At 43.8% G+C, this 16,517-nt stretch overlaps 1 protein-coding gene across 1 annotated transcript in view; it reads right to left on the minus strand.

Annotated features, from left to right (window-relative positions):
- COL9A3 (collagen type IX alpha 3 chain) overlaps positions 1 to 16,517 on the minus strand; it is a 248,740-nt gene that overhangs the window by 67,151 nt on the left and 165,072 nt on the right. The window contains exon 27 of the mRNA XM_033962849.1: positions 9,845 to 9,877. Coding sequence (XP_033818740.1) covers positions 9,845 to 9,877 — 33 coding nt within the window. The remainder of the gene's footprint in view (positions 1 to 9,844; positions 9,878 to 16,517) is intronic.

Genomic DNA, 16,517 nt, shown 5'->3' on the forward strand with positions numbered 1-16,517 from the left:
GAGATACTTGAAGGGAGGACTGTTGGGAAGAGAAAAGGAGAGATGGTAGACCTGGGGAAGGGAGGGAGGCAGGTAGGGAGAGATATGGAATTGGGGGCAGTTGGGAAGAAAAAGGGAGAGAAGTTGGACCTGTTGATGGAAGTGAGGGAAAAATGTTAGACCTGGGGGTGGAAGGGAGAGAGAGGTGAAGCATCTCTTTTTTTTTCCTCCATCTCATTGTTCAGCATAAGGGGGGGGGGAGAGAAGAAGAACAACATAAACATAGGGACCAAATTGTTGGACCAAGGGGGTGGAGAGAGGAGGAGAGATGGACCCATGGGAGGGCAGGAGAGAAGAGAGCTGGGATAAGAAGATACTAGTGTATGGCAAGAAAGGGACAGGGAGATATAGCTTGACCAGTGGAGAGAGAGAGGGGTATTCTGAAAGTGGCGAGCCATTTGGATGAGGTCAAAAGGGAGATGACAAGATGAGTGAGAGAGCAGTGAGTACAGTGGTAGAAATGTAGTAATGAGGAGTAGATAGAAGGAAATAGGAGGCTGGGAAAGGAGTGAGATGGGAAATGGGAGAGTTAGGGACAGAGGAGATGGAGAATTGAGAGGTAGCTCAAAATTTAAAAAGAAAAGGGTAAGAAAGAGGGCAAGATTTGAGTGGACAGAGGCAGAAAAGAAAAAGTTAGGAAAGCTGAAAGGGAAAAATCAATATGTTGGAGACAGGCATAAGGAGGGAATGGAATAAGAGAAGAGGAGAAAAAATGGACAGCAGATACTGGAAAGAGAATTAGTAGAAGATAGACAAAAAATCAGAAAGAAAAACTGGGGCCAAGATAATAGAAAAACAAAATGTCCGGACAACAAGGTAGAACAAATTGTTTTATTTTGAATTTATTAACTGGAATGTTAGCTTTGGGATATGTGCATCGCAATTATTTTTGTATTGGGTTCAGTGGCATAGTCATACAGCTGATTTGGGGAAGGGACTGGAGCCCAAAATTAGTGGATGGACACCAAAGTTTCTCCTGGCCTGAGTGCAATACTTGAGCTAGTGGGGATTCCCAAGCCCTACCAACTGAAGACATCTTCCTCCAGCCCAGAAACCAGAAATCTCCAAGCTTTGCAGCTAATGGCAATATCCTCAAGCTGCCACTGCTTTCATGCATACATGAAAGCCAAGAGGGGGAGGGTAGGCAGCAACAACAGCTCTTCAATATTGCTATCAGCTACTGAACTTGGAAAGTTCTGGTCAATGGACCTGAGGAGGGGGGCTTGGGGATCCCCACCAGCTACAGCAAGAGAGATGTTCATTTTGAGGGGGCCTTAGCTCAAAGTGAGAGGTCCAGCCCCCTCTCATGGTAATGCCACTGATTGTGTTTAAAATGAAGTACAATACTTGCCGAGTTTAACTTTTTGGGATTTCCAGTTCAGCTTTGGTATTCATATTTCTATTTCTAATTTGTGATCCATTGTTCTACATTTGGTGAAGGTTTGTATGTCTGTTTTGTGTGTGAAGAAGTCATTTAAAGGTAGGTGGGGAAATTGGGAGATGGGTAGGTAGAAAAGGGCCCCAGCATGTCTAAAACCAGCCCTGCCTATTCTAGACTTTACTCATGTAAATGCAGCGCTCAGAGTTCCACCCTTTCAAATGGAGACAGTTCGCTCTGTCATAACAGCGGTGACCCCAGGAGAGTTCCCAACCTCTCTAGATTTTACAGAGGCCTATTTGCATATCTCTATTTTCCCAGACCACAGAACATTTTTCAGATTTCATGTTCTGGAAAATCATTATCAATTTTCAGCTCTACACTTTGGCCTGGCAACAGCTCCTCGCACCTTCACCAAAGTGATGGTTGCGGTAGCAGTTCACCTGTGCAAAGTGCATCCCTACCTGGATGACTGGCTGATCAGGGCCTCCTGGTTGTCTGAATGGGTCGGTGATCTGAGTCCTGGAGGATCTGGGTTGTATTGTAAATTACCGAAAGAGCAATTTTGATGCCGACTCAGTCTCTGAAGTACATAGAAGTCCTGTTCGACATGGCTGCTAGCCACATCTATCTACCAGAGGCATGCAGATAGAAGCTGTGTTCTCAGATTTCTTGTCTCATGGACAAGTCAGCTCCATCGGCATGGGACTTCCTTCAAGTTCTGGGGTCCACGACGGACACAATGGATGTGGTGCCTTGGGCGAGAGCCCATATGCATCCTCTCCAACACGTATTACTCTCTGCTGGTCTCCACAGATGGACGCATTACAGAAGGATGCTGGAGGCTCGAGCCAGCATAGAAAGGTGGCTCCAACCTCAGTCCCTTTCCAAGGTCAAGCCTCTTTGGATTGCTTCCTGGACGGTCGTAACGACATATGCCAGTCTTTTAGGCTGGGGAGCTCACTGCAACAGTCATCCAATTCAGGCGCATTAGACACCCTCCCAGAAAAAGTGGTTGATAAACAGGCTAGACCTGTGTGCCATTTGGTTGGCTCTGATGAAATTGCAGAAGGCTCTCGAAGGTCAAGTGGTCAGAGTCTTCTCCAAAAATGCTACAGTGGTGGCATATGTCAATCAACAGGGAGGCATGAAGAGTGCATCTCTATGTGTGGAAGCCCGCATGTTCTTTTACTGGATGGAGCAACATCTTCAGGCACTTTCAGCAGTGCCTGTCGTGGGCGTGGACAATGTTCAAGTCAACTTTCTCTGCAGACAGACCTTGGATCCAGGTGAGTGGACACTGTCAATAGCAGTGTTTCAGGCTATTGTTCTGTGCTGGGGTCATCTGCAATTTGACCTCATGATGATGGCAAAAAAACAAAACAAAACAAGAAAGCCAACAGATTCTTCAGTTGGAGATTCGAGCCTGGAAGCAAGGGTCTAGATGCTCTAGTCCAGCTGTGGCCTCAGAGCATCCTGTTGTATGTTTTTCCTCCCTGGCCCATGATAGGCCTAGTCCTTCAAAGGATTGCAACTCATCAGGGAAGAGTCATTCTGGTGGTTCCAGATTGACCTTATAGGCTGTGGTATGCAGATCTGACGCATCTTCAAACAGGCCATAGCCTCCATTTGCAGATGCATCCGGATCTCCTTTCACAGGGTCCAGTATGCATGGAAGATCTGGATTGCTTTGCTCTTATGGCATAGCTCTTGAGCATGAAGTGTTAGAGTGCACAGGGTATTCAGAAGTGGTCACTGCCACCCTTCTCAAGTCTAAGAAGTCGACTACAGTCTCTGCCTACGCTAAAGCATGGAAGACTTTTCAGCACTGGTGTGCTCAAGAACATGAGCTATTTTCAGCTCCAGTTTCAGTATTGTTGGCTTTTCTCCAAGCGGGACTTGACAAGGGCCTCGCCGTGGCTTCACTTCGGGTCCAAGTCACTGGGCTTTCTTGTTTCAGAGCTCAGGACTGTAGATCTATGTTGGCGTCTCATCCAGATACTGCCAGATTTCTGAAGGGAGCTATCCGCATTAGATCACTAATCAAGCCACCGTTCCCTTCGTGGAACTTTAACGTGGTTCTGTGAGGCCTCATTCAAGCCACTGGAAGAAGCATCCCTCTTGGACTTGACGCTAAAGGCATATTTTCTTGTAGTGATAACTTCAGTGCATTGAGTCTCGGAGCTCTTGTAGAGAGACTTTCCTTAAAATCTTGGAGACTGGAATCTCCCTACACACTGTTCCTTCATGTCTGCTGAAGATGGTATCGATGTATCAAATTAAACAAGAAGTGTTTTAACCTGTTTTCCAACGCACAGGACCACATTTTGAAGACATTGGATGTGAGAAGAGTGTTTCTTTGATATCTAGAGGTCACCAACAAGTTTAGATTCTCTGACCATCTGTTTGTGCTGACTCAGTTGACTAAGTAAGGCATGCCTGCTTCCAAGGCCACGATTTCCAGATGGATCCGTAAGGCCATTTTGTCAGCCTATATTATCTGTGTGAGACAGCCCCGTTTCTGTTAAAAGTGCATTCGACTAGAAGTATAGCTTTGTCATGGTCCACTCTACATACATTTGCAAAGTTTGACAGGGAGAACATTGCGGCACAAGAGGACTGTGCCTTTGCTTCCTCCATATTATGGGGCCAGCGCAGTCAGCCTGCCCTAGATTTCTGGGACTGCTTTTGTACATCTCGCTTGTCCAGAATGACGCACCTATTGCACTAGAAAAAGAGATTATGTCCTTATTTTGATCATATCTTTTCCAGTTGATAGGTGCGTCATTCTGGACCTCTGCCCTATCCTTCCTGTGCCTGCCTACTGTCTCAGTCTGTTTATGCTTTTCCAAGTTTCTATCTTGGATGCCAGTCAGCCCTTTGGACCCTGAAGAATTTTGTATAATATATTTATAGCGTCTACAGCTCCTTTGGTGCTTCTGTTGGCTGTTACTTGTTCATTGATGGGCTCATAATCAAAACAAATATTTCTAAAAACCCACCCAAATCAGCACTCGGACACCTAAAAGACAGGCCGTCCAAGTGTCGATAATCAAAACAGGTTTTTAGATGAATCCAGAGATTTTCTTAGGCCTCTGAATCCCGCTATGTGCCTAGAGTTGAAAGGGGCGTTTTTGAAGGAGTGGTGAGGGTGGGATGTGGGCTGACCTAGACTTAGTCTTACTGTAGTGATAAACGAAAGTTTTATGAGGCTGCCTGGACAGAACTTATACGTTGTGATTTAGACGATCTAAAGACAGGTCTAAGTGCCCAGAAGGTATCCAAAGTGAGCAGATAACCACTGAAGATACAAGCCCAGACCCTCACACACTCTCCCCCCCCCTAAACCACCATAAAAATCAGAATAAAAATGTACATACCTGCATCTAGAACAGGGGTGCCCACACTTTTGGGGCTTGAGAGCTACTTTTAAAATGACCAAGTCAAAATGATCTACCAACAATAAAAATGCTAAACATATATATATTTATTTATATATATATATATACACACCGAGTGTACTTTGTATTTATGTTCAAATATTTTTTTATTATACAGCCCCCCTCCCCTGAAGGCCTGACCCCCCCCTGAAGGTCTGCACATTCCCCCTCAAAGGTTGACTCCCCCCCTGAAGGCCTGCACTACCCCTTGAAGGACTGCACCCCCCCCCTCCCGAAGGCCTACCCTCCCCACATCCATTTACCTAATTCCAGCAGAGAGCAGTCTGCAGAGAGGATCGCTGGTACTTTAGCGATCCTTGCAGGTTGCCATAGGCCTCAGGAGCTGTCTTCCCTCTGCCCCAAGCCTGTCTCTGACTTAGAGGAGGGGCAGGACCACGGCAGAGGGAAGACAGCTCCTGAGGCCTATGGCAACTTGTAAGAATTGCTAAAGTACCACCTGCCGTCTCCCATTCGTCCCCTTTGGAGATCCCCACAGGAATAAGGAAGTTAAATTAATAGAATACTTAGGCACAGAAAAACAAAGAAATACTTCCAAGAACTGCCACATAAGAACTGCCTGTCACAATGCTCATTAGTGGAACTGAATAAAAGACAAGTATAATGGATTTAGAAGGGGGACGATCCACCCGGGTGCACGGCTTGGAGGGGTGCACAGCCAGCCAGGTCCGGGTCATCCTGCCTTTCTTTTCCCCCGGTCCGCGCTCGGGACTCACGCCTGCCTGGTCCCGCGCCGACGCTCGAATGGTGCCGTCAACTCCCGCGAGTCTCGCGATAACCAACAGCACCATTTGGGCAGCGGGTGCGAGCCCCGTGCGCAGACCGGTAGAAAGGAAGGGCAGGAGGACCCGGACGGCTGTGCATCCCTCCAAGCCATGCACCCGGGGCGGGAGCGGACCGCCCCACCTCGGTACGCCACTGATTGGGAGGCCGATTTTGGGGTTTTTAAAATTGTATATCGGGCAGCATTAGGCCTCGCTCTTACCTCAATCATTACAGGCGCTTCTATTTCTTGTGATGCGCTGAGCTCCGTCCCCCACCGACCTTCACCCCGCCCTTCCAGCACTCTGATTGGCCAGCGTTCTTTAAGAGGCGGGCCAGTCAGGAGGGGAAAAAAAGAGAAGGGAAGAAGGTAACCTGCTGTGCGATCGACTGGGGTCGCCTGAGCGAACGACCTGTCGATCGCGATTGACGCGTTGGGCACCCCTGATCTAGAACATCAACTCCTGGCATAGGAAAGCCTAGTAGAGCTGCACAGAGGTGGCTTAAGTAGTCTGGGGGGTGGGCTAGTGAACCCAGGTCCATAAGCCTTGGACTTGGTCCTAAATGGTCTCACCGGACCGATAACAGAAGTAGAAGTCATGGTTCCACTGGGAACGAGTGATCACAATGTAATCAACTTTAAACTTGACATCGGGAAAGGGAAACATGCCAAAACCTTAACCACCACCTTAAACTTTAGAAAGGGTAAATACGATTGCATGAGAGCCATGGTAGCAAAACGACTCGAGAAGATGGTGGACAAACTTGAAACAGTAGATCAGGCATGGTGCGCCTATTGAAAAATACTATTGCAGAAGCACAAGATCTCTACATTCCGAGGATTTCCAAAGAACGGAGAACCAAAGGCAAAGGAGAACCGGCATGGCTTACCATACAGGTGAAGGAAGCCATAAAAGAAAAGAAGGACTCTTTCAAAAAATGGAAATGCACGAAGACAACCGAAGCCTGGAACAAACATAAAGATGAACAGAAGAAATGTCACAAGGCGGTGAGGGATGCAAAACAGGACTATGAGGAAAAAATAGCCCGGGAGGCCAAAAACTTCAAGCCCTTCTTTAGATACGTGAAAGGGAAAAAACCTGCAAAAGAGGCAGTGGGACCCCTGGACGACAAGGGAAGAAAAGGGTACATCAAGGAAGATAAACAAATCGCAGACAAACTAAATTCCTTCTTTGCGTCCGTCTTTACGAAGGAGGACACCTCAACAATACCTGAAGCGGAGAAACTGTTTACAGGAGAAATAGAGGACAGCCTCACCACAGTTGAAGTGAACTTAGATCAGATATACTACCAGATCGACAAACTTAAAAGTGACAAATCCCCTGGACCGGATGAAATTCACCCGAGAGTCTTGAAGGAATTGAAGGTTGAAATCGGAGAGTTATTGCAAAAACTTGCAAACCTGTCAATCAGAACTGGTCAAATACCAGACGACTGGAGGAAAGCGAACGTCACGCCAATTTTCAAAAAAGGATCGAGAGGAGAACCGGGCAACTATAGACCTGTGAGTCTTACGTCTGTCCCCGGCAAGATGATTGAATCACTGATCAAGGATAGCATAGTTCAGCACTTGGACACACACGACTTGATGAAACCCAGTCAACATGGATTCAGGAAAGGGAAATCGTGTTTGACGAATTTACTCCAATTCTTTGAGACCGTAAACAAGCAAATTGATAGTGGAAAGCCGGTGGACATAATATACTTGGACTTCCAGAAAGCATTTGACAAAGTTCCACACGAAAGACTTCTCAGGAAACTACAAAGCCATGGCATAGAGGGAGATATACAAAGATGGATAGGCAAATGGCTGGATAACAGGAAGCAGAGAGTGGGCATTAATGGGAAGTTCTCCGACTGGGAGAAAGTGACTAGTGGTGTACCCCAGGACTCGGTACTTGGGCCGATCCTTTTTAATATTTATATCAATGACCTGGAAAACGGAACATCCAGTGAAATCATCAAGTTTGCAGACGACACAAAACTCTGCCGGGCAATCAGATCGCAGGAGGACAGTGAGGAACTCCAGAGCGATTTGTGTCGGTTAGAAAAATGGGCGGAGAAATGGCATATGAAGTTCAACGTGGAGAAATGCAAGGTAATGCATTTAGGCAGTAAAAATAAGGAATACGAGTACAGAATGTCAGGTGCAACTCTGGGAAAAAGTGAACAAGAAAGGGATCTGGGTGTACTGATAGATAGGACCCTGAAGCCGTCGGCACAATGCGCAGCAGCGGCAAAGAAGGCAAATAGAATGTTGGGCATGATAAAGAAAGGAATCTCGAGTAGATCGGAGAAAGTTATAATGCCGCTTTATAGGGCAATGGTCAGACCCCACTTGGAATACTGCGTCCAACATTGGTCTCCCTACCTAAAGAAGGATATAAAACTGCTGGAGAGGGTGCAGAGACGAGCGACTAAACTGGTGAAGGGTATGGAGAAACTGGAATATGAGGATCGACTTAAAACACTGGGATTGTTCTCCCTTGAGAAGAGGAGACTGCGTGGGGATATGATCGAGACCTTCAAAATACTGAAAGGAATCGACAAAATAGAGCAGAGATTATTTACATTGTCCAATTTGACACGGACAAGAGGACATGAAATGAAGCTAAGGGGGGACAAGTTCAGGACTAATATCAGGAAGTTCTGCTTCACACAGAGAGTGGTTGACATCTGGAATACTCTCCCAGGGGAGATTATTGCGGAATCGACAGTCCTAGGCTTCAAAAGCACCGGACTTGATGGACCGAAGGTCTGATCCGGAGATGGCGCTTCTTATGTTCTTAAGCCACTTTAACCACTGCATTAATGATAGAAAATGTGAGTCCAGTAAAACCTCTCCAAACCCTACTGTACTGCCATATAGATGGCACCTGCAGCCATAAGGGCTATTGGGTTTGCAGACAGGCGGGTATAGTAGGTTTTGGGGGGCTCACCATGCAAGGGAGTTGTGGTGAGATGTTTATGTGGCATCCTTTTTGTGAAGTTCACAGCAGTGCCTTGTAAGGTGCCCCACTACTCTATTGCCATGTCTCGGTGGCCAGTCCCATCACTTTGCTGGCCTCTCCCATGTCCAAAAGATCTTGTTTTAAGCGTTTGGGACTTGGACAGTTTTTTAGACAAGAATGTAGTATAAAGATATATGTACTAGCGGTCTGGACGATCAAATGTCTGGACATAGAAGTAGACAATTTTTGAAAAGAAAAAAATCTGGGACATATTTTTTGAGAATGGACTTTAGACGCTGCCGACTTTGGGCAACTAGCGCCCTAGGCCCAAAATGGACTTAGACTTTGTTTTGATTATGCCCCTCTGAGTGTCTGAGTGTTAGTATGTTTGAGCAGAACAGTTCATTTGTTTGGGAAATTTCCTATTTTTGTCCTTATTTTATATAATTTCAATGGAGCTCTTGCTTGCTTGGGTACTAACTGCAGGTGGCAGCAGAGCTCCCAGTGAAGTAGGAATATTGCAGAAATATCCAGTGTATTTTCTTTCTGCATATGCCTCACAGACATGGGGATTTAACTTGCTTGTCCAGAATGACATCTATCTACTGGAAAAGATATTATCAAGGTAAGGACATAGGGCTCCTTTTACAAAGGTGCGCTAGCGGTTTTAGTGCGTGCTAAAATGCCCCGCGCGCTAGCTGCTACCACCTCCTTTTAAGCACGCAGTAATTTTTCGGCTAGCGCACGCTAATCTTGGGCATGCGCTAAAAATGCTAGCGCACCTTTGTAAAAGGAGCCCATAATCTCTTTTTGCAAGATTAATTAATTTTTTCCCAATCAATTGTATTTGTTCCCTTAATGTACTCTATTTTGGGCCCATTTTAGGAATAAGCGGATAAGAAATGCTAAGGATTAGATTAGAAACAATTGTCTTCATGACCATAACTGTCATCCCAATATCTGGCCTCTTAGGTGGACTTCAGGGAGAACAGTGTGGTTTGTGACACCTTTCATACAGCTGGGCTAACACTGCTTTTCCAAAGAGGTTTAATGGGGCAAAGCTGCAGAAACTAAGACCTGTTTTACAAAGGCATGTTAGCCGTTTTAGCACGTTCTAAACGCTAACACGCCCATAGACCAACAAGCATGTGCTAGCGTACGTGTAGATTTAGCGCACGCTAAACGCTTAGTGTGCCTTTGTAAAAGGCTCTCTGAGTCGTTTGATTGAAGCTTACCTCTCCCTTCTGTCCAGCAGGTCCATTCAGACCCTAGGGAAAAACAGATTTAAAAAAAAGACTGAAGTAGTGAACATTTTCTTTCCTTACTTTTAGTTCAGGGAATCATGATAACAGGTTTTAGACAGATGTGTTGATTATGCTTTCCATAATTACATTATATTTATCTACTAATACCAATTAATTTGAAAGGGATTACATTGAGATTGGGACAGTAATCTAAGAATTACATTGATACAAAATATTTTTATAAAAACCTATGAAATTACATCCAATATTTATCAGCTGGAAAATCATATATTCACAATATATTCCTGGAATAGAATTTTTTTAACAGATTCTTTTACCTCTTCTTGTTATTAATATAACAGTAGTCAATTGCTGGCTCCTTTGAAATTTGACTAGGGCCAAGTACCTACGATACATTTAGAAGCCTAAAAAGGAGGTAGCAGTGGGAAGTTTAGAAATTAAACACTGATTTTCAGCAGTAAGCACCTAACTAGTTTGGAATCTAAGCAGGTCGTTTAGAAGGCTTTTGTAGCATTTGAACATCTACCTAAGCAGTGTTGTAGAAAAGCCAAAATGTTCTGTACATGTGAATGTCCATGGTATATCAGTTTCAAAAAGGTATGTATTTTCCATTCAACAAAGAAAATATGTCTACTGGTTTTGTTAAAATCTGGCACTTGCATATGTAGGTTATATGCCTAAGTATTGCATTTTATATGTTTCAAAGCTTAGAATGATGTTGCTCAAAATTAGACCTTGTTTTCTTTTTTTGTAAAATGGCTGTTCCCAATGGTTGTGCTGCAAAATATAGTATCAATTCCACTTAATATTATTGGCTTTCTTATAAATATATACAAATATACTTGGGCAACTTACTCATAAATCATCAGTCCTTCTGTTCACCCAAGTGTGCACAAATTATGCTCACAGAATATGCTCATAAAGTCTTCAGCATTTAATTACCAGGTCCTCAGCACCACCACTTACCATCCAATTGTTTTTGAAAGCGGGGAGATTTACATAGTAACATAGTAGATGATGGCAGATAAAGATCTGAATGTTTTTTTAATTTTTTCTTCTTAGCTATTTCTGGGCAATAATCCAAAGCTTTACCCGGTACTGTGCTTGGGTTCCAACCGCTGAAATCTCTGTTAAGACTTATTCCAGCCCATCTACACCCTCCCAGCCCTTGAAGACCTCCCCAGCCCATCCTCCACCAAACGGCCATATATAGACACAGACCGTGCAAGTCTGCCCAGTACTGGCCTTAGTTCAATATTTAATATTATTTTCTGATTCTAAATCCTCTGTGTTCATCCCACGCTTCTTTGAACTCAGTCACAGTTTTACTCTCCACCACCTCTCTCGGGTGCGCATTCCAAGCATCCACTACCCTCTCCGTAAAGTAGAATTTCCTAACATTGCTCCTGAATCTACCACCCCTCAACCTCAAATTATGTCCTCTGGTTTTACCATTTTCCTTTCTCTGGAAAAAATTTTGTTCTATGTTAATACCTTCAAGTATTTGAACGTTTGAATCATATCTCCCCTGTCTCTCCTTTCCTCTAGGGTATACATATTCAGGGCTTCCAGTCTCTCCTCATACGTCTTCTGGCGCAAGCCTTCTATCATTTTCGTCGCCCTCCTCTGGACCGCCTCAAGTCTTCTTGCGTCCTTCGCCAGATACGGTCTCCAAAACTGAACACAATACTCCAAGTAGGGCCTTACCAATGACCTATACAGGGGTATCAACGCCTTCTTCCTTCTACTGACTTCGTCTCTCTTTATACAGCCCAGCATCCTTCTGGCAGCAGCCACTGCCTTGTCACACTGTTTTTTCGCCTTTAGATCTTCGGACACTATCACCCCAAGGTTCCTCTCCCCATCCGTGCATATCAGCTTCTCTCCTCCCAGCATATACGGTTCCTTCCTATTATTAATCCCCAAATGCATTACTCTGCATTTCTTTGCATTGAATTTTAGTTGAAAGGCATTAGACCATTCCTCTAACTTTTGCAGATCCTTTTTCATATTTTCCACTCCCTCTTCGGTGTCTACTCTGTTACAAATCTTGGTATCACCTGTAAAAAGACACACTTTTCCTTATAACCCTTCAGCAATGTCACTCACAAACATATTGAACAGGATTGGCCCCAGCACCGAACCCTGAGGGACTCCACTAGTCACCTTTCCTTCCTTCGAGCGACTTCCATTAACCACCACTCTCTGGCATTTGTCCGACAGCCAGTTTCTGACCCAGTTCACCACTTTGGGTCCTAACTTCAGCCCTTCAAGTTTGTTCAACAGCCTCCTATGAGGAACTGTATGAGGAAAGGCTTTGCTGAAATCCAAGTAAATTACATCTAGCATATGTCCTCGATCCAGCTCTCTGGTCACCCAATCAAAAAATTCAATCAGGTTCGTTTGGCACGATTTATCTTTTGTAAAGCCATGTTGCCTCAGATCCTGTAACCCATTAGATTCAAGGAAGTGCACTATCCTTTCTTTCAGTAACACTTCCATTATTTTTCCAACAACCGAAGTGAGGCTCACCGTCCTGTAGTTTCCTGCTTCATCCTTGTGACCACTTTTATGAATAGGGACCACATCCGCTCTCCTCCAATCCCCAGGAATCACTCCTGTCTCCAGAGATTTGTTGAACAAGTCTTTAATAGGATTCGCCAGAACCTCTCTGAGCTCCCTTAGTATCCTGGGATGGATCCCGTCTGGTCCCATCTCTTTGTCCACCTTCAGTTTTTCAAGTTGCTCATAAATACCCTCCTCACTGGTCATGGAAATATTGTAATTATTTTCATAATATTCATGTTATGTTATTTGAATGGATGTCTCTGTTCTGAGTTCAGGTTGGTGATTGGTCAATACATTTGAGTCAGCTGAGAATGAGCCCTTTAAACTTGATTAATGAACGCCATCACAATCTTGTCTTGCCAAACTTGTGCAAACTAGAAGGCATGAAACGGTATTTCATATCAAATGAGGTAGTGGGGAGTAATGGTGTATGTGAGTAAAAGTTGTTATATCATCTAATATGAACATATAATTATTGGGCTATTTTTTCTAGGGAGGACCCTTGATACAGCTATGACAGCAAAACATGTCTGGTTCAGCCTCCCCAGGCCATGCAGTATGAACAGTTTTAAGATAAGTACAGCTGGTTCTTCAGAACTATAAAACTCATGACAAAATTGTGTGGGAAAGTTATTAAAGAAAAGAATACCATATATACTCAAATATAAAAAGGGATTTGGGGGCCAAAAAATTGGCCCAAAAATAGAGGTCCTGGTTTATATTCGGGCCAGGAGCCAGTGCACACCCGCCCTCCTCCCAGACTTATTGCAGGCTTCCACCGAGTTGCCAAGCTCTGACCCTGTCCCCCCTCCCTGCCCTGTCCATCTTATCTCCTCTGCTGCTGGAATTCCTGGTGGTCCAGAGGTGCAGCGAGCAGGGGTGAGCTTTCCACGCTAACCCGGTTGGTTGCTGCTGCGAGTTCTGGCTTTAGCCACCGAGTGGTACAGAGCAGGAGCGCGCTTTGGCACTGCTGCTTGGCGCTGAGTGGCTTCCTGAGCGGCTTCCGCAAATTCTAGGGCTCTGGAAGTCCTACAACTGCGGCAGGAGACGCCCACTTTTAAATAGTATCTGCACAACCTGGGGAAGAGCGGAGCGGCTTTAAAAACCGTCAATACTGACATAATTTTTCCTTTTGGTATGGGAATTAGATATTGTCTTTCTGTATTTTCTGTTTTTTGCTTTGTCATTCTGTTTCTTATTTTCTTTTATGTCTATTTAAGCCCCTTTAAGATCTAGCGCTTTGAATTTCACGCCTTGCTTACATCAGTATTGACGGTTTTTAAAGCCGCTCCGCTCTTCCACAGGTTGTGCAGTTAGTGTTTAGAAGTGGGCATCTCCTGACGCAGCATATCCAGCGAAACAAGGATGTACATTTTCTCTTGTTGAGATTTACTAACACAATGTCTGAGAAACCTGGAAGTTGCTCTTTGGATTACAATCATCGGCTGAAACTGTACAGTACTGCAAGGCTAAATTAACTCGCATGTGTGGGATATCAGCTGACTATTTTTGGTATGAATGTGTGAGCATAGTGGGTTTCTCTTTTCTGTTGTTGTTGCTCCCCCTTCTTAGTAGTTTTGTATGTTTGTTGTTTTGGTGGCCATAGAAAATTTTTTAAGCACATTTACTTAAACCTGAGGTGTGGTTTTTTTTTTTTTTTTTTTGCTAGAGTGTGGTTTTTCTCCTATATTGTAGAAGTTTTTACCCTCTAGTTTGGTTTCCCGGAGCAGACCTATGATAGTGACATACAGGGCAGGATTAATTCGTCAAGGGCCCCTAGGCACACAAGTACACTGGGCCCCTTGCCCTGTCCCACCCCACCATGCGCCCTTTCGGAAACAGGAAACTGCGTCAAAGGGAAGCTTTGGGCAAGCAGCACCGCTTGCACAATTACAGTTCCCATTGCCTTTCTTACCCGCGTTGCTTGCTTGTCTTACTTTCCGTCGATGGGGGAGGGCTGCATTGCCGATTAGGGTGGGGCCCGTGTTGGCGATCAGGGGGCCCGCATTGCCGATCGATGCTGGAGGGGCCCATCACCGTTTGGAAAAAAACAATGTTGATGCCCTCCTTCATCGGGCCCCCCTGACCATTTTGGGCCCTAGGCACATGCCTACTTGGCCTATTGGTTAATCCTGCCCTGGTGACATTCGCTCTTTGATGAAGCTTTGACTTCCTGAGCCTATGGATTCTGAGGTCTATTTTGTAAATTAACTATCAGTGCTGTTTTCATTCAACCACCTAACACTAAACAGTTTAGACACTTTTTTTTTTATTGAATTACGTTTAATATAGGTGTCTGGGTTGCTTCAATATTTTCTTAATATTGTTATTTTAAAATACCATAGTGGAAGCCCAGACCAGATGTATTCCATGTATCAGAAAAGGTGGAAAGAAGAGGAAACGAAAACCGGTGTGGTTAAAAGGTGAAGTGAAAGAGGTTATTAGAGCCAAAAAAAAATCCTTTAAAGAATGGAAAAAGGATCCGAATAAAGAAAATAAGGAGAGACACAAGCAATGGCAAATTAGATGCAAAGCTTTGATAAAGACATCTAAGAAAGAATATGAAGAGAAACTTGCAAAAGAGACAAAAACTAATAACAATTTTTTAGGTACAACAGAAGCAGAAAACCTGTGAGGGAATCCATGGGACTGTTGGATGATCAAGGACAAAAGTTGCGTTCAGGGAGGATAAGGCCATAGCAGAGAGACTGAATGAATTATTTGCTTCAGTCTTTATGGCCACCCTATACCTGAACCGGAAATAATTTAAGGATGATGATGCATAGGAACTGAAAGAAATCTCGGTGAATCTAGAAGACATACTAAGCCAAATCGACAAGTTAAAAAGTGATAAATCACCTGGACCAGATGTTATACATTCCAGGGTACTAAAACATGAAATTGCTGACCTGCTGTTAGTGATCTGTAACTTGTTGCTAAAATTGTCTGTAGTACCTGAAGATTGGAGGGTGGCCAATGTTATGCTGATTTTTAAAGAGGGTTCCAGGAGAGATCTTGGAAATTACAGACCGGTAAGCCTGACTTCAGTGCTAGGCAAAATGGTGGAAACAATTATAATAAATTGTGGAACACGTAAACAAACATGATTTAATGAAAAGGAGTCAGCATGAGTTCAGCTGAGGGAGATCTTGCCTCACCAATTTGCTTGACTTCTTTGAAGGTGTGAATAAACATGTAGATAAAGGTGATCCAGTTGATATAGTGTATCTAGATTTTCAGAAAGCTTTTGATAAAGTTCCTCCTGAGAAAATTAAAGAGTCATAGAATAGGTGGCAAAATTCAGTTGTGGATTAGGAATTGGTTATCGGATAGAAAACAGAGGGTAGGGTTAAATGGTCATTTTTCTCAATGGTGCCACAGGGATCTGTACTGGGACTGGTGCTATTTAACTTATTTATAAATTATCTGGAAATTGGAATGACGAGTGAGCTGATTAAATTTGCAGATGACACTAAACTGGCTAGAGGGTGTAAATATAAGAGATACCATCAACAACTGTTATCGTACCAAGCAGCCACATGGGGCAAAGACTTAGAAAAACTAATTGCATATACAACCAACTATGGTGAATTTAGGAAACACCTAAAAACATACCTGTTCTTGAAATACTTAGATAACGAACCAGAACATCAGCCCCCTTTATAATACCACAACATACCCAAATCATTAAATTATAAACCCCAACCCAATCACCAACCATGAACACTATATTCAATTTAAGGAACATTTCTAATCATGTGTAAGCAGCACAGCACACAAACTGCTGTTAATATTTATTAATGTTGGAACTACCAGATGTACAATGTTATACCCTTTAATCCGCTGTATGTACAGTCTCTCTTTATTGTAACTACAGTTTATCTATATTGTAACTACAGTTTCTCTATATTGTAAACCACTTCTCTTTATTGTAAACCGCCTAGAAGTCGCAAGATAGTTGGCGGTATATAAAAATAAAGTTATTATTATTATTATTATTATAAACTGCTCAAAGTTGTTAAAACACATGTAGATTGTGAAAAATTGCAGGCGGACCTTAGGAAATTGGAAGACT

The sequence above is a fragment of the Geotrypetes seraphini genome, chromosome 11 (genome assembly GCF_902459505.1).
Source record: "Geotrypetes seraphini chromosome 11, aGeoSer1.1, whole genome shotgun sequence".
NCBI lineage: Eukaryota > Metazoa > Chordata > Amphibia > Gymnophiona > Dermophiidae > Geotrypetes > Geotrypetes seraphini.